The sequence below is a fragment of the Natator depressus genome, chromosome 7, assembly GCF_965152275.1.
Source record: "Natator depressus isolate rNatDep1 chromosome 7, rNatDep2.hap1, whole genome shotgun sequence".
Classification (NCBI taxonomy): domain Eukaryota; kingdom Metazoa; phylum Chordata; order Testudines; family Cheloniidae; genus Natator; species Natator depressus.
This window is the reverse complement of record NC_134240.1, coordinates 37,583,808-37,609,035: the sequence shown is the minus strand read 5'-3', so window position 1 is coordinate 37,609,035 and position 25,228 is coordinate 37,583,808. Positions and strand designations below refer to the sequence as shown.

The 25,228-nt window shown below is 40.0% G+C and overlaps 1 protein-coding gene across 1 annotated transcript in view; it reads left to right on the top strand.

Moving 5' to 3' along the window:
- Positions 1 to 25,228, top strand: part of SYN2 (synapsin II) — a 400,357-nt gene that overhangs the window by 206,520 nt on the left and 168,609 nt on the right. Inside the window, exons 2-3 of the mRNA XM_074958155.1 lie at positions 13,813 to 13,870; positions 18,650 to 18,741. Coding sequence (XP_074814256.1) covers positions 13,813 to 13,870; positions 18,650 to 18,741 — 150 coding nt within the window. The remainder of the gene's footprint in view (positions 1 to 13,812; positions 13,871 to 18,649; positions 18,742 to 25,228) is intronic.

Below are 25,228 nucleotides of genomic sequence, written 5' to 3'. Positions count from 1 at the left end.
AAGCACGAGATTAAGTCAAGAAGTAAAACGGTGTGTACTGCATCATTTCTGTATAAAGAACCCTACTGCTATCAGCTGAGACCTCCCATCTTTAAAGAACAATCCTGAAAATTACACTTTCCAAAACACTCCATTTGTCATTCATTATCTAGGGCCCTTGTGTACTACATTATTGAATAATACAGCATGTTAATGATGCAACACTCATAGGAGCTCTAAGTTCATGGATGAAACAGGAGATGTCAGTACATGAAATTACATCCTTCCAGACAAAGTTAAAATGTAAAAACGTCAAAACTTAAATGAGCCTGCATGTACCTCACCATTTTTCACTGATGGAATTTATTTTTTTTTCTTCTTTTGTGTACTTTCTATTTTGGCTGCTGGGCCCTGGATTTATTAGACCTTTTGGCAACATTTACAATTGTAGTATTACACAATTTTGTCTTGTATATTTGGCTTGATATTTTTCTGCATTAAAGTTGTGATTTTTAAAAATATTATTATAATAAAGAGTGCAAATGCTTTTATGAGCCTGTCCACAGAAAAGTGTAAAAGTTGTTAGCTTTAATGAGTCTAACAGACTTGGAAAAGATTGTAATATGTTGCGTCAAGTATGAGGTCTTCTAGTGGTGAGGGAATGAACACTTAAAGAAATACTTTCATTTATCATTTGTGCAGAAAAACAGAAATTACAGAATGACTATAAGTCTTGTACAGGAGTAATGGGCTAATGGTAAATATTATGTAATCTGAGGTATGGGATTTTGAGACATTAACAGGAAGGCAGGCTGTTTGGTCATGAAAGAGCACTTGTTTCACCTTACAAAACATCCCTTGAAAAAATATTGTGACACTTGCAGCATCCTGTGCACTCCTGTGCCCAGTTTTTCATATATATATTAAGAATTTAGGTGGGCAAGATTAGCAACCCAGAGCGCAGGAGAAAGCAACAACAGTACTTTTTCAAATTGTATATTTCAATCCCAAAGTAGATTTGGAGTGGTTGATCCACAAAGATGGAACACTGAAGACAGGTGGGTGAAAAGGAGGGTTTCCAGGTAGCTGCAGGGGCTAAAATGGCCCTCAGTGTGAGCAGTCCAGACTCTAGGTGCTATGGCTAGTCCAGCTCTCACTTCAACTCACATCTGCGTGTCCCTTCCCCTAGCATGCTCCCTATACTAGGACTTACAAGAGGGCTGTGGATAAAGCTGGCCCCGGGGCTCCCCTCCTCAGCAGTCCCCCCTCAGTCAGGGATATTTATAGTATAAGTCATGAACAGATAGTTGGCTGTGAATTTTTGTTTATTGCCCATGATCTGTCCATGACTTTTACTAAAAATACCTGTGACTAAATCATAGCCTTAATTATAGATACTGTAAAAATGCACAGCACAGCTTTTCTAGAACTTTATATTTAGAGGATAGAATGTAGGTCTCAGTATGTCTTGTTGGTGATTCTGCCTGTCTGCCTTTTCCTCGCAAGTCAGTGGCTCTATACCCCCTGTGTTTGAAATTCAAGTGCTGAAATTCAAGAATTAACTAGAAAAAATGCAAGATAATACAGAAGAATAGTCCAAAACATACACATTTAATGGGAGGAAGAAACCTATGATGTAGTGATGGTGAAAGAGAGGCCAGCAAATTAGACATGAGTTTGCAATAGAGCATGGAATCAAACAAGGCCAGAAAATGCAAATATGGGTTACACACAGAAGACAATGGTCTCCTTGGCTACGGCTCTAGTGAAACCACATTTGGAATATTTTATTCAGGCAGGCATCTTATTATCAGAAAAATATTGACAACTTGGAAGGCATTCAGAGTAGAGCATCAAACTGGGTAGCAGGCAGGAGGAGCAGATTTATGAGGAAAGATTAAAACAGCTGAACACATATTGGTTAGCCAAGTGCAATAAAGACATAATACTCTGCAGCTACACTAAGGAAATAGAGTTCATTAGCAGACAAAAAAAAAAAGGAATACAACAAGGCCTAGTAGGATAAATTAGGAAAGAGAGAAAATGGGAGTTGAATTAAGTAAGAAAAATAAATTCCTGACAGAGCTCTCTCTCACCCTGTTGAATATAATTTCCCAAGGGAAGTTGTGGAAGCCTCATCACTTGGAATATTTAAAACTATACTGAACAATAAACTAGTGCTAAAGAAAGAAATCCTGCATGGACAGGGAAATGTACTAGAAGCTATTTAATACAATTAAATCTACCCCAGCAGTTGTACAGCTGCCTAGGCAGGAGAATCCTCTCTGGACAAGTGTCTGCTCTGTCCCTATTCAGTTCTTCAGCCATCACCTGGATTTGGGGGACATGATCAGCCATCCCCTGGCATGCTAAGGGATGTGAACAATGCCAGACGCCACCCTTTCCTGGAGATCAGTACAACCATTCTAATCACTTTGGGGAGGATTGCAGTGTGGTTGTAGAAACATAGGTCTGGAAGGAATCTCAAGATGACATTGCTAAGGCAGCTTAAGTATATGATGAGTGGGAGCTTCAGTTTTTTCATAGTTTTTCACAGGGCACCTCTTCTCTGCTCCTACTCATAGAAATGGAAAAGACCTTATTTTTTTCCATCCTTCTGCCAGTGGAGGATTGTTTCCCACAGCAATTTACTAGTGCTCCATTGAGTCTAGTTTTAAGTGTCCCAAGTGATGGGGCTTTCACCCCTTCCCTTGGAAGACTATTACACAACCTAATATAATCAGATAAATCAGAGATGGAAAAGACCGGTTAGAATGATAGATTTATCATTGTGATACGTTATGGTTTTGTATGTTGTCTGGAATGAGCAATCATGAAATAATACCCCCTGGGACCATGGTCTTTCCATGGAACTTAGTTTTCTTGCCAGTAATGCTATTTCCATATGTTCAGATGTACAAGGTTGGTGTAAGGAGAGCTGAGACAGTGATTATAGGTTATACACATGAAGGGAAGAACAAGGCATATTTTACTGGGGGAGCCATCCAGATGCAAAGGAATCTTGACCACAGTTGGATAACAGTAAGCAGTGAAGACGCTGTCCTAAAAGCCATGTCCCTGACAAATGAAGCACATGCCCCCCCCCCCCCCAAAAAAAGTCAAGGGTGTGCTTCTCTGATACCTTGTGGAAAGATGCTAGTGTTTTTTATGTGAAACTTTTTCTCCTCAAAAGGCTAGGATATGACCCAGAATGGGGAGGTGTAGTTAGTCATGTCACACACAGAAGTTAAGAAAATAATGTTACTTGTGTTATTAACAAGAAATTTCACTGAGGGTTTCCATGAGGTGTCAAACCACATGGTGAATCACTGGAAAGAATAACCTGTATGTCTTTGGCGTTACGTGCCTTCAATTGAATAGGGCCTTTTTTTTTCCCCCCTGAATCGGTGATTAATAACTGCCCTGACTGAAATGTGAGCTATGGGATCTGTTAAAATAATCCATGTTACTCAGTACAGAGCCAGTAGTCTAGTAGACTGGTGATAGACATCATCAGTCTAATCAGTTCTGTCTCAATAGGTTAAAACTCTTGCATAAGCCAGTATAAATGTCATTTCTGGAAAAGGTGTCCTAGCACTTACATTATAGTAGTCAACTGTCTTTAAAAAGCCATTCTTGTATTAAGTTGTTTTTGATAGTGTTAGAAATTCATAAGGGTTTGAGAGTAATGCAAAATGCTGAATGGATTAGATGTTCAAACAGTAATCACATAATGTGACCAGAAGAAGGGAAAATAGCATCTTTTAAATTAAAGTAGACCTTAGAAGCTTCTGTGTTATATTTGGTGTCCAAACATCTTTAAAGACTTGGCATTAATTAATATCAGTATAAGTAAGTCATATTGAAGACTTTTTGTCTATTGCAGTAGTGTTGAAGTTCTGATCAAAAGTAAATTACAGCATAACGTATTGACAATCGTGATTATTATCCTATTGTATTTGTGTTATATGTTGAAAATATAACCATACTAGCATTGTAGTTATTCCATATGATAAGCTTCATTAACCAAACTATCATATCATGAACTGATCCAAAGCCCATTGAGGTCAAGAGAAAGACTCACATTGATTTCAATGGGCTTTGTAACAGGCCCATATAACTAAATGGCTGTGCACATCTTATTGGACATTTTCCTTTGATACCAGTTCCTTTCAGCTTCAGCACATTTTCAAAGCACTACACAACATAACACCATAAAACACAATTATACTGTGAGCATTTGTAAAAGAAGTGATTTCCTTTAAAATGTTCTCGATTGCAAGTCCATCTTAAGTGATCACTCTCCTTACAGTGTGCATGATAAACACCCATTTTTTCATGTTCTGTGTGTATATAAATCTCCTCACTGTATTTTCCACTGAATGCATCCGATGAAGTGAGCTGTAGCTCACGAAAGCTTATGCTCAAATAAATTGGTTAGTCTCTAAGGTGCCACAAGTACTCCTTTTCTTTCTTAGAATATTTTTCAGGAGATCACAGTACAGAAGTAATCTGGAAACGAACTGGTTGAATTCTAGGCAAAAATAAAAGATAAGCATTAATCTAGGAACTAATTCTTCATCTTACCACAATCAGTGTGAAAATAACAGAAATTACCACCTGTTTCATTCTCGATGCCCTAACACAGTGGTGTGCAAACTTTTCCAGTCACGCCCCCCCTTACCGTTAACAGAATCTGTACGTGCCCACGCTCCATTTCTGTACAGTCAAGGCTTCCACAGCAGTGGAGCTTGGGCTAGGGGAGGAGCTGGGGTTAGCGGTAGAGCTGGTCTGGGGGCAAAGACAGAATGAGGGCAAAGCTGAGCTGGGGGTGGAGTGGGGTTGGGGGTGGAATGGGACTGGGGACATACCTGGCTTGGAGGCAGAGCTGAGCCTGGAGGTGGAGCTGGTCTGGAGGTGAAGCAGGGCTGGAAGCGTGGCGCTCCTTCCCCTTCTCCCTTCCCCTGTGGGAGCTAGCTCGAGCCCTGCTGCGCACCCCCTCCCATCCCCCACAAACATTCCTTTGGTTTGGGGACCACTGCCCTAACATGTTCTTTGTATTGTGCTTTATGTGCTTACATTGACTGTGTAAACTGCATCGTAATGAACAGGATTAGACCAGATTTCATATAACAAAACTGGAGATGTTAGGTTGCACAACATAAGTGAAATATTATATCTTTAAAGACTTAGATTTAAATGTATTAGACTGTGTATAAAAATCTTCGTTCATTGTATAGTTCAATACTTTTCCACCTAAAGATTAAGAAGCATATTCTACGTAGAGCTATAGCAGTATAGAGGCTGCTGAAAGCTCTTAAATGCATATAGTACCGTTGGTAAACCAGATTTTTGAGATCTGCAGTGTAATTCTGATTGCAGCATCTTACTTAAAGTACACTTACGTTCTAGATGGTGCTAATGTTCTAACTAATGCACTAACTTTTGTCTAATTAAATTGATGCTGCACTCCATTGTATACACTGTTCTTCCCATTGAACATGGTCATCATGTTATCCAAATGGCAAAAGTGACACTCAGAACATTAATGATCCATTCTGAAGTCAGACCACATATGTGTGTTGATACTGTAGTTACATGAAATGTGAATTACACATCTTAGATCAAATGGAACAGGAGCATTGTGAAAGTTGTTCTTATTCACACATGCTCACACTGAAGTGAGTAAGACTCCTCATATGAGCAACGGCTTGCTGGACTGCGTCCCATATTTGTACTGAATGCAGGGTTTTGGCTTTAGTGAGCCTATTGTGTGTTTGCTGTGCATTGTGCTGCCATTTCAAATAGTCAAGATTGAGGCACTGAAACATTACTATGTGTCATCAGATGGTTCTATTGTTGACACTGTTGTTAGTTGTGTTTTAAAAGAATGCGTAAGCAGGTAGATCTTGAAGAAATGCTTATTGTTACCTGTGGTGTAATTCTTCTTTGATGCTGAAATATATCATAGCTTCTTCCTGCCTAAATCTCTCTCAAAGTCATTTTAAAGGGTAGCTACTGCCTAGAGGTTATACCCCGATAACTACACAAAACATGGTGCCAAAAAACAATAGATGGGTGATTTCTGATGATTTTTACTTCCCAGGGGTGAGTTTAATTTTGTTGAGTGTTTTAAATTCAACTTGCTAGATGAAAAGGTAGTGTCCATAACACTCACAAAAATATGTATTAATGTTGGCTTTGGATAAATATTCCTCTGCCAGTAAATTATATTAAGCAAATTTATTCTTAAGACATAAGAAGGCGTTGAAATGAAACAAAGAACTGTGTGTGTGGTGGGGGGTGGGGAAGAGAATGTGTGCATGCTTGCTAGAAAATACTTATTTCCAGGTCTTCAGCACACCTTTCAGAACCTATCAGTTCAGGGGAGCAGCGTGTTCCAGTGGACAGGGACTCGGGATACATAGATTTTATTCCTGATTGCCATGGATCTTGGGCAAATCACTTAACTTCCAGGTGCTAAGACTCATAGACTTTAAGGCCTGAAGGGACCATCATGATTATCTAGTCTGACCTTCTGCACATCGCAGGCCACAGAACCTCACCCACCCACTCCTGAAATAGACCCCTAACTCTGGCTGAGTTACTGAAGTCCTCAAATCATGGTTTAAAGACTTCAAGTTACAGAGAATCCACCATTTACACTAGTTTAAACCTGCAAGTGACCCAAGCACCATGCTGCAGAGAGAGGCCGAAAAACTCCAGGGTCTCTGACAATCTGACCTCATGAAAATTCCTTCCCGACCCCAAACATAGCAGTCTGTTGGAACCCTGAACATTTTGGCGAGACCCAACAGACACACACCAGGAAAGAATTGTCTATAGTATCTTAGAGCCCTCCCCATCTAGTGGCCCATCACTGGCCATTGGGGATATTTGCTCCTAGTAGTCACAGATTGGATATATACCACTGTAGACTTCATCTTACCATCCCCTCCATATCAAGCTCAGTCTTGAAGCCAGTTAGGGTTTTTGCCCCCACTGCTCCCCTTGGAAGGCTGTTCCAGATCTTAACTCTTCTGACGATTAGAAACCTTCAAGCCTAAAATTGTTGATCGCCGTTGATATCCATTTGTTCTGGTGTCAACGTTGAGGCTTAACTTAACTCCTCTCCCTTCCTGGTATTTATCCTTCTGATGTATTTATAGAGAGCAATCATATCTCCCCATAGCCTTCGTTTGGTGAGGCTAAACAGGCCAAGCTCTTTGAGTCTTCTCTCATAAAGTAGGTTTTCCATTCCTCTGATCATCCTAGTAGCCCTTTTGTACACCTGTTCCAGTTTGAATTAATCTTTCTTAACAATGGGAGACCAGAATTGCATATAGTATTCCATATGAAGTCTCATCAGTGCCTTGTGTAATGATACTCACACTTCCTACTAGAAATACTTCAGATCCTAGGATCACATTGGCAGCCCATAGTCATCCTGTTATCAACCAGTACATCCAGGTCTTTCTCATCCTCTGTCACTTCCAATTGATATGTCTCTAGCTTACAGGAAAAATTCTTATGGTTGGTCTCTAAGTATATGACCTTGCACTTTGCACTATTAAATTTCATCCCATTTCTATTACTCCAATTTTCAAAGTCATTCAGATCTTCTTGTATGATATTCTGGTTCTCCTCCATATTGGCAATACCTTCCAACTTTGTGTCATCTGCAATTTTACTAGCACACTTCCACTTTTTGTGCCAAGATCATTGGTCCCAAGACTGATCCTTGAGGAACACCACTAGTAACCTCCTTCCAGTCTGACAGTTCACCTTCAGTGTGACCATTGTAGTCTCACCTTTAACCAGTTCTTTATCCACCTTTCAATTCTCATATTAATCCCCATCTTCTCCAGTTTAACTAATAATTTCCCATGTGGAACTGTATCAAATGTGTTACTAAAATCCAGGTAGATTAGATCTACTGCATTTCCTTTGTCTAAAAAATCAGTTATCTTCTCAAAGAAAGAGATCAGTTTGGTCTGGCACTATCTACCTTTTATAAAACCATGCTGTATTTGATCCCAGTTACTGTTTACCTCAATGTTTTTTACTGCTTTCTCTTTCAAAATTTGTTCTAAGACTTTGCATACAATTGAGGTTAAGCTAACAGGCATGTAGTTTACTGGATCAGGTCTTTTTCCCTTTCTTTAAAATAGATACTATATAAGCAATCCTCCCATCAGAGTGTATGACCCTGAGTTTACAGATTCATAAAATACCTGTGGTATTGGGCTTACAATTTCATGTTCCAGTTCTTTTAATATTCTTGGATGGAGATTATCCAGGCCCTGCAATTTAGTCCCCTTAAGATGTTTGAGTTTGACTTCTACCTCGGATGAGGTAATTTCTACTTCCATATCCTCATTTCCATTAGCCACCCTGCCACTACCCCTTAGCTCCTCAGTACCTTTATTAAAAATTCAGGCAGAGTATTTGTTTAGGTGCTGGGCCATGCCTAGATTATCTTTAATCTCCACCCCCATCTCAGCGCTTTGCGAGCCCACTGCTTCTTTCCCTGTTTTTTTATTTATATGGCTATAGAACATTTTACTGTTGGTTTTAATTTCCCTTGCAGGTCCAACTCTGGTTGGCTTTTGGCAATTCTCTCTTTTTCCCTACACTTTCTGACCTCTAAGAGGTAGCTTTCCTTGCTGATCCATCCCATCTTCCATTCCTTGAAGCCTTTCTGCTTTCTCTTAATCACCTGTTTGAGATGACTGCTCATCCAGCTTGGTCTGCGATCCTCACCTTTCAATTTTTTTCCCTTGCGTGGGATGCAGGCTTAAGATAGTTTCTGCAGCTTTGATTTAAGGTAATTCCATGTTTCCGCCACAGTCGATCCTTGAGTTCTTCAGTCCAGTCCATTTCCCTGCTAATTCTCTTAATTATTTTAAGTTTGTCCTTTTGAAATCAAGGACCCTAGTTGCAGATCTGTTTTTGTTTATCTTTCCATTTACAGGATTAAGCCCTTACACTGTAAATGACAGGGGCCATGTCTTCCTCTATGATCTGTGCAGTGCTCTGCAGTTGTTGGTGCTAAACAAATAACATACGTCAGACAAAAACGAGAAAAGCTAACCAGAGTTCTGTGTTTTGGAAACTACCTCACCACTGTTTTTTCTCATACATATTTTTTCTAAGTGACCTCTACTCTAGGTTTATAAGTATTGAAATGTAATGTAAAAAATGAGATTAGTCAGCAAAACTGTAACTAAAAAGAATGTGTATAGAGTTAGCACAAGTTAATAAAGAAGCACAGAAAGGATGCACTGGAGTCCCTAACAGCATTAGGTGGTTTTATTATTTATTACTATTAATATTATTTCATTTGTATTATTTTAGCACCTAGGTGCCCCAGATGTGGACAAGACCCTATTGCACTAGGCACTGTACCATCACAGAACAAAAAGAGCTCATGTCCCAGAGAGCTTACAGTCTAAGACAAGAAACAACAAATAGATACAGACAGACCAGTGCAGGAGAGTATAAGGAAGCAATGAGATGTTAGTGGTCAGCAAGATAGAAGAGGGTCAGATTTTCTGAAGCACTCAACATTGCCTTAACTTTCCCCCACTGAAGTCAACGGCCAGTGTCTTCATTTGGGGTCAGAAGTAGTCCAACAATGAGGACTTCTGAAAATCTCCCCCTAATTACCATTTATATCATTTTAAGCCTCATTTCTGCTTTGCACACATGTGTAACTTCATGTACTGCAGTGGACTCCAAGGGACTACTCACATGCACAATGTTAAATTTGAGCATAATATTTGCGAGACTAGGTCCCTGGACTATATTTTTTAAAGTTATACTTATGTCCAATGATCTATTGTTTTCTATGCGGAATAGATGTTAAAATATAGAGTATGTCTATCCAAGACCTCTGCGACTTATACTTCAGTCTTAAATAGTTTTAAAATCTGAACATTGATGATAGGTGCAACCTTCTCATTCATCATTATGTAACAATTGCATTAATTAGCTAATATAAGGGTTTGAGTGGTGACTTGCAGTTACTGGAGGTTGGACTATTGTGGCTTGCAAAACTGACTCAGGAAAATACATGTATCTTCATATTGTCCATTTCTCCCTCCCTACCCTCCCCCCCCCCAGAAGGGAACCCTGCTATTCTTCTGTTTAATCAATACCTTAGTTTGGGTTCGTAATCAGGGCCAGTTTTCATGCTTTCTTGCTCTATAGGGGATGCTTTGTGATATGATAAGGTGCTATAGAAATGTATATTCTTGTTTTCATAATTTGAGGGTCCAATGTAATGTTCCTGTGTTAAAAGGAAACATTGCAGGGCTTTGTTATTTATTCAGGTGGTGTTCGCAGTGGTGGTGTTGTAGTCATGTTGGTCCCAGCATATATGAGAGATAAGGTAGGTGAGATAATATATTTTATTGGACCAACTTCTGTTGGTGAGAGAGTCAAGCTTTTGAGCTAACGTAGAGCGCACCTGAAGAAGAGCTCTGTGTGAGCTTGAAAAATTGTCTCTTTCATGAACCGAAGTTGGTCTGATAAAAGATGTTACCTTACCCACCTTCTCTCCCTTATTTATTCAGCATATTTTTAAATTTTCACTACTTCATTTATTGCTGTTGCCAAAGCTGCATAGCTAGTACTGAGTTCACATTCAGCTGCATCTTTGACAACTATATTGCAGAGTTGTGTGATTTTAAATAAGTGAGATTTTACCCAGAGTATGAAATGTGTAAATATTTTTGCTCATTTTCAGAAGATCCTGTATGTAAGTGCTGATGCTGACAACTTCAGTAGAGGACATTAGTATTAATACCTGTCCATTTCCTGTACATTACGTTCTGGCAAGCAACTGTTTATACAGTGAATTTAATAGAGAAAGAAAAAAGTATCCATCATTCTTCTCCCCTACACACTTGCGCATTACACTATCAACACTGAGTTGTTATTTTTTACTTTCTTCTGATGCAGTATGTTTTGTTAATCTGACAGCTAACAATACTCTCTTACAAAAAATACCTGGTTTAGAAATCCTAGCCTTGGTCTCACCTTATTTTCCACGGAAATGTGTCAGTAGCTGAGATGGAGAGATTCACACTCTGCCAAAAGTGATAAGACTATGGGAATTTCCAACTGTACTTAAGCGAAACTTTGTAAATAGACCACCACCACCATAGTATGAGCTAATTCTTTCCACCCCCTTTTTTTACTACAAGAACATAAATTTAATAATTGTCCTAAGAAATGTGCAGTCATGTCATTTATGTTAGGATGCTGGGAATAATTAAGGTAGGGTGGTACTGCATTTTCTGTGATTTGAGGGGTAGTTAAATTTGAATTAGGTCCTACTGCACAGTCAATAAACACATTAAAAATTGCCCAGTGTTTAGTCATCTGATACTAGGGATCCATGACCATAATGTATGTTTTAGTAAAATGTCGAGAGCGCGTATGTATGGCACATTGCAGTTTTTAATGCTACTATGGAATTAAGTCACTTTAAGTATTTCCAGTTCCATCATGTTTAACATTTGTTGTCAGGCTCCAGATGGCATCACTTAGCACTTACTATTACTGTTTATTTTCAAAGCTGAAGTCATTTGTTGAAATGTGAATCATGCCAGAGATCAGTTGTTTAATGATTGCCTCATCCAAAGGATGTTTAAAAAGAAAAGATGAATCTAATGGACAGTATTTAACCTAAATTGAGATGTAGTACATGTGCCAATATCTAAAATAGATCCCAGTCATCTAGAGAAATAAATGACTCCTGCTGTTTCTTTGAAAGATGAACTTTAAAAAAAACGATTTTACAAACTTTTAGTTCCATTTCCTCAGCCATGGAATTAATCAATTCTTGGCATTTGTTAGAGAAAACAATGTGAGATTGGAGATATCTTTAAATGGTCTTTTGAAACTTATTCATAAAGCTGAATCGTGTTATAAACTTATATTTCAGTATGCCAAAAGGCAGACTTGTTGTAACATTAATTTCTGGAACCAACGTAGTTCTATTTAAATTAAAATCATTTTACACTGTATCACATATCATATATACCTCATCCATGACTGAACAGAACCCCTTCCTGCTCCTAATGAAATCAACAGGCGTTTTGCAATTGGAGTCTGTGGAGCAGGAATAAGCTGTTAGCATTTTATAAAAGCTAAGTCCCTAATTTTCTAAGGGGAACCTGTCTGGACAATTAAGCTACACACTGTTGTACACCTAAGATCTTTTTCTGAGGAGCTGTGCACCTGTGGCTATGCTCCGCATCTTCTGAAAATCAGGCCTTCTGTTCCAATATGTACCTGTTATAGTTTTTTTCCAGGACTTATGGGTTCCTTGGATTTGCTGTCATCTTCTGGATGATACAGTACATTAAGACAACCTGAGTTTGCTTTGCTACTGTGGCGAAGTTTCACAGAATAATTGGGGCAAGGTTAATTAATTAGCTGCTTGCTATACAAAATCCATTTCTTAATTGTTTTTTCTCAGTAAGAAAGATTTTAGTGTAATAAGTGTTGTTGTGGCAGGTGTCAGTTAAACAATTTGTCCCAAGTTCTTTTTCTTATTGTGAAAGCAAGTTTTGACTCTTGGGAAGACATTCTGTGGTGGTGTGGTGGGTTATGTAGTGGGAACTGCTTGAGCAGCAGAAGAGTTTGATCTATGTTTAGAGTCAGTTCTTGAGGCAGAGTTGTTCCTTGAGAGTCAGGGGATCGGTGTTGAACTGAGATGCCTATAAGAAGTCATTGCTATTTGATCATCTCATTTCAGGACTTGTATATGTGTATAAATAAAGCAAATAACATTTGGAATATACTCAGACTCTGCCTTTCTGATTTCTCCTCCACTAGAAACTAACCTGCAAGGTCCTAGACAACTGCTCCCACACAGCAGAGGGGCAACACTGGTATCAAACAAGACACTGATGTAGGAAGAAGGAGGAACAGTATTATAATGTTGGTATATGCCTTTGGTTTTCTTACTTTAAGAGCTATGAATATGAAATTCTAATTGGAATCCAAGGCATAAAGTTTTTGAAATAACTACATAGGCTATTTAAGAAATAAAATTAACAGTCTTTGTAATAGAAGACTGTTTAGGATGCCAATTTGAAGTAAAATCCTCCTCCAAAAATATCTTCCAAAAAAAAGCAAAGCTACATAGATAAACAACAAATACAGAGGAACACATTGTCAAAATGTGTTAGTCCTATTTTGTCTCTAGTGGAATATAAATATATTTGAGGTAGGGTAGGTTGATGTGATAGTGTTGTAAATTGGTCACCCAGATGTTCATTGAGTGCCACATCTAGGGTCATCACTGAAAGTTCATTTAAAAGGCAGATCACAACTCTTTGACCTTTTGAGCAAGATTTTGCAGAGTTTGTCATAGAATAGGCTTCTGAGTAAACTGAGAACATACAGATTGACATGATTCATTGTAGGGCCCTTGTTTGCATAAAAGTAAATGGGATTTTGCCATTGTGTTTAATGGAAGCAGGATCACATCTTGTTGTCAGCAACCATTTTATTATTATAATATATATGGATTAAATTGTGTTATAACAACAACATTTGGGATACCTCTTGTGGTGGAAGCAAACTGATTTTTCTATGTACCATGATGGAAAGAAAGAGAAGAGGTGGCTGGTGTGAGAATATGGGTATGTAAAATAGACCAATGTGTAATAATCTGTTATGTATATGTATTTATAATATACAGAAAATCATTTGAAAACTAAACCTGGCTACTGATTATTGTTACATGTCCTTTCTCAAGTGCACTAATTTGCATGTATTACTGTACATAACTTAGTGACATTTTTCTTTTTCCAGGGTCAAGTGCTTTCGTGGGAAAAAGGTCCATGGGGAATATGACATCAAAGTTGAACAGGTAACTAAACTATTTACTCTAGATGTTACAAATATTTATTTATCATTTTCTATATAGTCCCTTGAAAATTGAGAGCATGTAAGTGGGTTAAATAGCATGTGAATTTGCTAGCTCTTCTTTTATGGAATTTCTAAAGCAATGCCAAAAGCTTCATGAAAATTTTGCTACTGTTAAATTTTGTTGTGAGTTATGAATGTGGCAAGAACAAACTTATTTAATTGGAGGGGTACTTTGAGGGGGGGCCTTAAGTGCCCACCCCCCATTAACTGTTCTAATGTCCTTGTGGTGGTGACATGGCACATTATAGTCCAGTGTCATGATTCTTGTCCCTTCACTGCTGTGCCTGATCATCCCAACCCTTGCTAAGGCCCTGGGATGCAGCCTCAGGAGACTGCAATAAAAATTTCAAGTATTCATTTTCATTTTAATGCAGCTCTTACTAGAGTATCATCATAGCTTTGCATAGTGGTAAAAATATGAAATGATCAGAAGGGTTCGCTACAGACAACTGATTTCCCAAAGGATGAGTGGGACTGAATGTTGCCTTTTTCTGGTTCACTGTATTGCTGTCTTAATTTTAAAATGTACATGTACCCCAGTGCAGTTTTAGTACTTCTAAAATATGGGGTAAAGCCATATATATCTGGAGAGCCTTAGAAGATTTATACAGATTTCACTTGAATTGGATTTCTGAAAAGGGCAATAAACACATTCTTTGCATGCTTTCAGTGACTGTTTATAAAAGGGACTGTAGCCATGAATCTTTTCCATATTTTGCTGTCACTTAAAAGGGATTGTTTTGTCTCTGGAATCTTTGAATAGGGCCCTGAGAGAACAAAACATCATGAGCCAGGTCCTCAGCTAATGTAAATCCAACATAGCTCTACTGACTTGAATGTAACCACATTGCTTTATGCCAGCTGAGGATCTGATCCACATTTTTAACTCAGAAGCATGGAAAATCTTGTGGGGATCTGCAGGAGTGTTGTTGGAGTTAGGGAAAAGGGAGGCATATTATCTGGACCTAAAATATAGTTCAGATATACATCCAATCCTGTAGTTCATGTCACACAAGCCTTATCCATGTGGAGTAAGGTTGCCAACTTTCTGATTGCAGAATACCGAACACCCTTGCCCTGCCTGGCCCCCCACTCACTCCATCCCCCCTCCATCCGTCTCTTGCTCTCCCCTACCCTCACTCACTTGCTCATTTTCACCGGACTGGGACAGGGGGTTGGGGTGCAGGAGAGGGTGAGGGTGACGGCTCTGGATGGGGGTGCGGGCTCTGGGGTGGGGCTGGGGGTGAGGTTTTGGGGTACATGAGGGGGCTCTGAGCTTGGGGGTGAGGCTGTGGGGTTCCAAGTGTGGAAGGGGGCTCTAGGCTGGGGCAGAGGGTTCGGGTGCAGGCTCTGGGTGGGGCTGGGATGAGGGGTTTGGTGTGCAGGAGGGGGTTCTGGGCTGGGATCAAGGGGTTTGGAGTGCAGGAGGGGGCTCTGGGCTGGTGCAGGGGGTTAGTGTGTGGGTAGAGGTGTAGGGTGCGGGCTCCGTGAGGGATTTTGGGTGTGGGAGGGGGCTCAGGGCTGGGGCAGAGGTTGAGGTGCAGGGGGTTGGCGCTTAGCAACCAGTGGGAGCTGCAGAGCCAGCACTCTGGTCGGGGGCAGTGTGCGGAGCCCCCTGGGTCCCCCTGCACCTAGGAACTGGAGGGAGGACATGCCACCGCTTCTGGAAGCTGCGTGGAGCCAGGGCAGGCAGGGAGCCTGTCTTAGCCCTGCTGCACCACCAACCATACTTTTAACGGCCCGGTCAGCAGTGCTGACTGGAGCTGCCAGGGTTCCTTTTCAACTGGGCATTCCAGTTGAAAACCGAACTCCTGGCAACCCTGGTGTGCCGACACATTGCAGTCATCTGGAGCACCACACAGGCTCAAGGATCCTCTTGGCACAGAGTCTGTTGCAGAGTCGGGACCTGCTTTTTGTGGATGGGACAGTGAAAGTTTGAGCAGTTTTTTATTTTTGAGGACCCTACTAATCTCATGGTAACAGAAGTTTCCTACTGTGCAATTAACCTGAGTCACTGACACCATTTTAATATTTTATAGTTAGTAACTGCCAGCAGTGCATTATCAGCATGTTGGACTTCCTGAACATCATAATGCAGGTAGAGGGTTCAGACACTGAGCAAACCGCATACTGTGGAAATGCAGGACTTGGAAACTGCAAGAAAACTGTAGACTTCTCCCTGCATTGGCACTGGAGCACACAAGTTCATGGAGGGCCCAGAGAAAATGTAGTCTAACAAAAAGATAGATGGGGTACAGTCTCAATCCCCATCCCCACTGAGTCCTGAGCAGGAGGAGTTCTCAGTGTCACATTTGCCTTACTACTTGCTGCATTTGTTGCACACAGTTATACCCAGAAATTGGAGGGCATGTTGCACCTTACGGACAAACTCCTGTGAGATGAGAATCCCATTCACAGTTGTTCTGAATATCAGAGCACTTTCCTGTACTGTGAAATCTTTTTCCTTCTTTCCAAAATAGATGTCAAGAATTTGGCCCAGTGTCCACTGGAGCACTTAAGCCCGGTCATTGTATAGAAAAATAAACCTACAGCCTTTCTAGCACTTGTCAAATTTTTAATTCAATGGCAAAACACATGATTAGGATACTTTGAGGAAGCAAGCCACTGGAATTGGTCGTTTTAACCTGATTAATGAATCAGAAAGATTAGAAGCAAGTATCAAATTAAACATATTCTGAATTAATGTTTCTATAACAGCCTCAGTTCTTAGATGTTATCATAAACATACAGCTAAGGGTAGCATAAAATCCTTCCTTTACCTGTAAAGGGTTAAGAAGCTCAAATAACCTGGTTGGCACCTGACCAAAAGGACCAATAAGGGGAGAAGATTCTTTCAAATCTGTGAGGGAAGGTTTTTTGTTTTTTTTCTTTGTGTTCTCTCTGGGTCAGCAAGGAACCAGGGCAGGGAAAATACATCTCCTAAAGCTATATCTGAACTAACCATCTAAGATTACAAATTGTAAGTAATAGGAAGGAAATGTGTTAGATTATCTTTTGTTTTAGCTTGTGAATTTTCCCTAGGTTAAGAGGGAGGTTTATTCCTGGTTGTTTTTTTTTTTTTTTTGGTAACTTTAAAGTTTTGCCTAGAGGGGAATCCTCTGTGTTTTGAATCTGATTACCCTGTAAAATTACCTTCCATCCTGATTTTACAGAGGTCCTTGTTTTACATTTTCTTTATAATAAAGTTCTGCTTTTAAGAACCTGATTGGTTTTTAGTGTCCTAAAAACCCAAGGGGCTGGTCTGTGCTCACCTTGTTTACCTATTTGGTTGGTATATTATTCTCAAGCCTCCCCAGGAAAGGGGGTGAAGGGGGGATATTTTAGGGAAACAGGAACTCCAAGTGGTCTTTTTCCTGAATCTTTGTCTAACTCGCTTGGTGGTGGCAGCAGTACCCATCTAAGGACAAGGAAGGATTTGTGCCTTGGGGAAATTTTTAACCTAAGCTGGTAGAAATAAGCTTAGGGGGTCTTTCATGCGGGTCCCTACATCTGTACCCCAGAGTTCAGAGTGGGGAGGGAATCCTGACAGATGTATATTCATAACTTCTGACACTTCCATTGTAAAGTGTGTATGTTATCAATTTAATTTAAAAACTATGTGCCGAGGGCTTCATCCAGCAAGGTCCAGAGCATTCTGGCCCCTATCCATCAGAGCTCTTAAGCGTGTGTTTAGATTCAATGGGCTAGTCACATGCTTAAAGTTAAGCACATGATTAAGTGCTTTGATGGATTGGGTCAGATTAGTCAGCACTTTGCATGGCCAAGCTCTGAGGCTCTTACACAGGGTTTACTCAGGCAAACTTCCATTGACTCCAGTTTTCAGTGAGCCTTCTGATGCTTTCTGTATTGGTATCTGGGACAGCAAAGATGCCTTCATTTATCCAACCAAAACATTATAGCTGGGGGCATTTCAATTATTCTGCTGGTCAGTGTTATAATAAAGAGCTGTGGGAGTCTATGTAGATGAAAGACACGACATAAATGAAAAACATCCTGTCCTTTTATTTCAAATAACTGAGGGATCACAGTGTAACTTTACTCACGAACAGTATGGAATTGAATTATTGTCCTTGTAAATGTCACATTTCTAGTGTGCGAAAATATCTTTCTAAGAGAAATTCTGCATTTGTGAATCATGACTGTATAGTGTTGTGCGTAGGATACTTGATGTGGAACCTCTTTAGGAGAAGAAAAAATGCACATAATACAGAAAAAGTGTGTATATGTAGAGACATTGATATGCATGCTGTAAGCAGGTGCTCTGTTTACGTACGGTATTTGCCTCTAATTCATAGTTTGGTAATATGGTTTCTGGAAAACATAGGCTATAACTTTAAGTAGTCTCTCTATTAATTTTCCACTGAAATACCACACAGAGCAAAAATAAATATCAACCCTTTGATACAGAGATGAAGAAGGAAATATGCTCATCCTGTGTATGAGCCCCAGATAGGCCCTTACCATGGATACATTCATGCTGTAGCCCATTTTTTCTTTTAGTATGTTAGAACTGTGGCAAACTTGTGGTGATGTGAATGTGCCTGACTTTTTTAGGTGAAAAGTATTTGTTTTCAATACTAGTTATGCTTCATGCACAACATTGGCAATTAAACGCTAATGTTTAAAATAAAGAGAAGAAAGTTAGTTAAAATATGGGTAAAATAAAAGCAGGTTGACTTATCTGAATCTTTTTTCATAGGCACAATTTTCAGAGATCAACTTGATAGCCCATGCTGAGGGCAGTTATGCCGTAGACATCCAAGCATTCCGTAATGGCACCAAAGTTGTCAGGTAAGTTTAAAAAACAAAATAAACAAAAGAACACCTGAATAAAGCATAAGAAGGTGTAACCCATGAAGGGAAGAATTAACTGGAATTCCTTACTAAAATGCTTGAGTAAGAGGAGATACCTTTCTCTGTAGCTGTACTTGCCCACATGTGGTACCCTCACTACAAGGAATTCTGATTCATGAGACAGGCCTCAAATTCTCTGCAGTCAACATCAAGAAAGAAAGCAACCTGGCAGTGTGATGAAACCTAGTTGTGACACTTGTGTGTGAGCAAGTATAACAGTGAGCTGACAAAGGATCTCTTCAGTAAATTGTTACCATTGTTATGGGTGTGGCAACCTAATGGAATTGCCAGGATAGTGTAGAACTAGAACTACCTAGCACTGAAAACTTTAATTTGTTTCCAGTTTTCTTTAAACGTTCCTTCTTGTCCCCATAGATTAATTATTAGATTTGTTGACACTATACTGAAGTGAATTCCGCATTGGGCCCAGTGCAGGATCAGGACCTAAATGAAAACAGATCATCTATTGTAATATGTGCATGGCAGTGTACCTGTATAAATATTTTCTTTCTGTTTTGAAGATGATTGAAACATCACTAATCAGTCACAAGTACTATATTATTGTGAATTTTTCCCTGTGGAGTTTGAAGAGTGTCATAAAGAAAAAATGGTTTTCCATGCTGAAATCTAGTATAAACTCCCCACTTACCCCTAGAGCAAACTTTTTCAATTGGAAGCCTTTTGGGGCTGGAACTGTGTCATCTTATGTGTCTGAAAAGCTCTTATCCTGCCGCAGGAACTACTGCATTGAAAATAATAATGATTGTTTTACTATGTTTATCCTTTTTAATTTTATTAAAACAGATAACTATGTTTCTGCTTACATCCTTTGTCATAAATAAGTGAAAAATTATGCAACTCCTGTGGCAGTCTTTTGGTTAACTATATCTCACCCTTTTTTTAAACTCCACTGTCTGAAGCCTATTAAATATTTGGACCGGTGTAGATCATTTGGAATCATAGAACCATAGGGTTAGAAGGGCCAGGGCCATTTAATCTAACCCTCTGCCAAAATGCAGGATTTGTGGTGTCTGAACCATCCAAGACAGATGGCTATCCAGACTCTCTTTGGAAACCTCCAGTGAAGGAGCTTCCGTGACTTCCCTAGGCCATCTGTTCTATTGTCCTACTGTGCTTGCAGTTAGGAAGTTTTTTTTTCTGAGATTGAATCTAAATCTGTTATGCTGTAGTTTTGAACCATTGCTTCTTGTCCTGTCCTCTGTGGCAAGAGAGAAAAATTTTTCTCCATCTTTTTTATAGCAGCCTATAGGAATGCAGAGGTACACGGAAGTGTGTTCTTTAAATGTTCAGCTGACAAGAAACCTCGTTTAAGCCACTTTTTAGTGTATGGGCCAGATAACAGGATGTGCACCATGTCCCTTGGTTTGCCCTAAGTCAATCTCTTAGAAGAAGGACACAGGAAGAGCTCCACTTTCAGGGTGAAACAGTGGCCCATTGAAGTCAATGGCAAAAATTCCCATTGACTTCAGTGGAGCAAGGACTTCACTTGTAATATATACAATGAGATTTAATAGCAGTTTTTGATTTCTGAATATTCAGATGAGAAAACTTATGTTTTGGTAGTACTTGCTAATGTGATTCAAAGGGAACTTTTAGCATAGCTTTGCAGAGCAAAATGTCACTTTCTGGACAAAATCATACATTTTTATGTATTTTCCCAAGAAAGAAACTTTCCATTTTGTAGGGTTTACCAGGAAGATTTTTTTAAACATGCAAAAGCTGCCTTTCATTTTCACAAAAAAGGGAAAAAAATTCTGGAAAAAATGGAAAAACATTTGTCACAAAACATTGAGATTTTGGGGTTTGGGAGGCTTTGTGTCAGTGGTGAGCTTTGTGCACACACCTCTATATATGTATATGCAGTCATGTGTAGACTTTCTGTCCAGTATCAATTACAGAACTGTAACTCACTCTCTTTATTCCGATCAGAATGCACCCACTCCTTCCTCTAAATCTCATGCACCAGAGTCTTCAACTGAGAGGATGTGGGGTGGAGGGGAGACTTAGGCAGGGCCAGCTCCAGGCACCAGCTTTCCAAACAGGTGCCTGGGGCGGCACTGAGAATGGGGGGCAGTCTGTGTCCCACGGTGGCAATTCGGCGGCAGCCCCGCTGTTCTTCCGGGCGCGGCGACAATTCGGAGCCGCCCCTGGATTTAGGTCAGTTCCATCTAGGGTCAGTTCAGAGAGCTTACATTTTAAAGGGGCACTTCCTATTCTTTTCCTTTGTCTAAGTGCACAGTACATTCTGAGATGATGTGTAATCCCTCAGTGGTCTTCCCCTTTTTGTAAGATGAAGGTGCAGACTCTCCCTTCCCCTGGGTGGTCTGCAAAAATAAAGGAGGAGGATCAGTAATCCTTCAAGTGTTTTTACCCATTCTGTACCAGTAAATTGAATTTCCTTACACGACACACACTTCAGTGCACTTGACATTCCCCACTGAAACCTCGATCACACGTTCTCAGAACTACCCTATAAATACCCTAAGGATCACCTGATAAAAACGAGCATTAACTTACCAGTTTGTAGTCCAGTCTACAATGCCATTTCATCTAACTACTAATCTTCGTAATGTTGCTCCAGACAAATTATGCCGTATACTTGGAAAACAGTGCAAGTGTCCAGCTGCGTTCAGGCTGGGAATATTGAATCTTCTTAAGAGATTTGAATGTGCAGTTGCCATTGATTTTTAGCAAGAATCAGGGGTTCAAATCCTTTAAATAGTTTTGAAAAATGAAGCCCTAGAATATTGCCTGCATTTATTATGGGCATGCTTTTGTAGCATAAAAAGTTGTAATTACAATTGAGTACTTGATTTACTGTCAGCTTCGTGGAACTTTTTTTCCACTTTCTGATTGTAAAGCTAATGAACACCATCCAATTCACAATATACTTTGATGCCCCACAACTCTCTTCACCCTGTACCCTGGTATTATAATATTGCTCACCATAGATTAATTGCTTCAAGCTAGTCACTGATTTGTCTAGACATGAAATTGAGTGTGGTTGGGAATCTGTCGCTAGCATGTCACAGGAACTTATTCTAAGGAATATTATAATTCTAAACTAAATATTATGATTCTACGTCTTCTGCTTCCCTTCACCTGGCATTGCAAGTACCTAAATTTCAAGGTTTCAGTTGCTTAATTTACTAAAGAGTAGTGATGAGTGTAAGATTTTGTTGGGTTTAGTTTTGGATAAACAGCCAGAAACTCAGATGCTTACCTGAACCATCAGAACTAGGAGCAGACTAGGGATGTGAATATTGTTTAAAAAGTTAACTGTTTAAACAATTTAAAAATATTTCATTTAAATGGTTAACCAATTAAAGGGCTGGCCAGCACAGCTGGGGCTGGGGCTGGGGCCAGGGCCAATCCAGCAGGGGCCGGTTGGGGCTAGGGCCGGTGCGGCTGGCTGGCGGTTAACAGTTGAGGTGGGTTAACCGGTAAGAGTAATGCTTATCGGTTAACATTTTACATCCCTAGAGCAGACCCAAACCAAAGCCAATGGATCTAAATACTTTGGGGTGTATGAAATCAGAACCCCCATCAATATCTGGGAATTATGCCAATAGCCCTTATCTTGATAATGGACCAAGCCAAAACCCAGATTCAGATATCACCAATCTCTAAAAGACCCGATTCCAGATTCCACCATTGCAACTTCCAGCCATCTCTAATCCGAGCCTTTTGAATTCTTCCTCAAAATCAGGTTGAAAATTTGCTGAGAATAGAAAAGTCTAGTTCTGTTTCCATCGCCAGCAGTAAATCACATATGAGCAGGCTGCCTCAAGGTGTTTCATCACTTCCTGTCCTAGCTGGGGAGTGGAAGTGGAGAAACCTCACTGGAATATTTCCAAATCTGATAGAGGTTTGATTCTAGTCTGGTTCTTAACATCTGGTTTTTGCTTTTATTTTTGCCCACTTCTCCTAAAGGCTCAGTTTTCAGGAAACTATGATCCAACAGCGCTTAAAGACTGCACATGCTGTGCTTCCCTGAACTGTATATTCTTCTCGGTCTTTTTTTCATGGAAACTGTTAAAAAGGGAGGGCGGCACTTGATTATTTTCATGACATACCAAAGCTGTCTATAGTCTCCTGCGAACAGGAGTCAGTGTAAGGGATGGTGCAAAGGGACTTCTGGAAGCAAAGGGAGGGCTGCCATGAGGTGTCATCTGGGAACATTGTTCCTCATTGCCCCTCTCCCTGGTGTTGTGAGGAGCCCTCAATACCTGGCTGGACAGCAAGGCCTATTCCTGACCACCGAGCTCTGCCTTCTGCTCTGCATGTATCACAGGAGCAGAATTCTTGCTCAGGTGTTCCTAAAGCTGTGCAACTGGAGCCTAAGGCAAGCACTTGCCTCCCCCTCACATGTTGAGTGGGAGTGCTAATCTGATCTGGCTTCAGGGGAATGGAGAGAAGATCTGTCAGCACCCCAGAGGGACAGAACAGGAGCTGCTTAAACCTTTATCCCCAAAGAGGGGAGAAGGAACATAAGTTCTGTAAAGGGACCTTTCAGTGTAACAAAAATAATGCTCTAATCATAGTGCTGCAGGCTGGGCACTCGCTGTTTTATTCAGCTGAACTACAAAATGTATGGTGGGGGAGGGAGAGACTGGGGGAGCCCACTGACTAATAGGTAGGAGAGAAGGTGGAGCGTGTCTCAACCCCTTAATACTCTGAATAATCCAGGTAACCCCATGCTGATTACTTTACTACACTACAAGACCAGTCTCCTCACTCCCTTCTAGCTCCCAGATGGGAGAGGGCGAAGGAAGGAGGAAAGAAACATATGAGAGGTTAAATGTGGATCTGTTCTAAAAAGCAACTGTAAAAATAACGACAGGTTTCAGAGTAGCAGCCGTGTTAGTCCGTATTCGCAGAAAGAAAAGGAGTACTTGTGGTACCTTAGAGACTAACCAATTTATTTGAGCATAAGCTTTCGTGAGCTACAGCTCACTTCATCGGATGCATTCGGATGAAGTGAGCTGTAGCTCACGAAAGCTTATGCTCAAATAAATTTGTTAGTCTTTAAGGTGCCACAAGTACTCCTTTTCTTTTTGTAAAAATAACATAAAGGGTGTTTTTTGTCAGCCCCACATCTTTAGCCTGGGATATGTATGTCAACAGTATTACCATCTCCAAGTGCTCAGGTATTATGAGTCAGTCCAGAAAATATCCTGAGATTTGAAGATATTGTTTATTTATTGCCTTCTGGGTCTGAGCCCCTGGATTCATGTTTTCAAGCTTTTCTGTCCCACCAGGAGTGCTAGGAATAACCTTTTATTTTAAAATGAAAGCCAAGAGTTTCATTTGATCATGTGACTCCAGGGTTTGTGACTTTAAGAAAAACACCACATATTGCAAGACTTGTGATAAAATTACTTGCACTAGCAACACTGCATCATGCTCGGTTCTTTTTTTCTTGTGTTTTCTCATTGTTGGTAATAAACATTCAGCAGGCCAAATTATGTCATCAGTCACAGCTGTGCAACTTGGTTATCACTGAAGGCTTACTCTGAAGACATCTGTACAAACCTGTTGCTTTCAGGGTGCTTGCATAGGTGAAATTGATTGGAATTTAGTAAACCGTTCTGTTGAGGATGCACAAGGAGCAACAGGATCCAGCTCACTCCCTCTTAAATGTGTTGGCTCTGTAGGCCTAGCAGGAATAAATAGCAGTACATATTTATTTTATCACTTGGGGAAGCAAATGTGACTGAATATGCACAGGGAGAAGATCCGCTGGGTAAACGAGTGTGTGTGTGTGTGTGTGTGTGTGGGGGGGGGGGTGTTATATAATCACTTTTCAGAACAGAATCAAACTTTAAAAGCTTCTAAAGAAATTGCACAAAGTTTGATGTGAAAATTTAGTCTTCCTGGGTGATGATCCAGGAAATTTGTGAGCTTGCTGTACTTCATGCAATGCCCTATTTTACTGATGGTATATAGTGGACCAACTCTGATCTCATTTACACTGCTTAGTGTTGAAGTCAGTGGAGTTACTTTGGGGTTACATCTGTCTAAATGAGAACAGAATCTGACCCACTGTATTTAATCTGCTGTGGAATCTGATGACTCTTTCTCAGCCTAAAGGATGCAGGGGTAAGAAAGAAACCTTTAATTATGATAAAACTAAGTTTGTGTGGTCAGACTTGTTTTCCAAATTATAAAAATATTTTCTGGCATCATTTACCAGTTTGTCTTGGTGTTAAGTTCTTCCTGTTAGGATATTTGACAAACATTAGTTGTTTTATTTAAAGCTATTTCAATATTTGTACAGGCTTACATTTAATGTTGCCCAAACGTCCTGCTTTTCAAAGACCGCTGATTCATGATAAATTAGGCCCCCATTTTATTAAAATGGATTTATCATTAGCAATTAATTTTAGTTAAAAGGAATAAA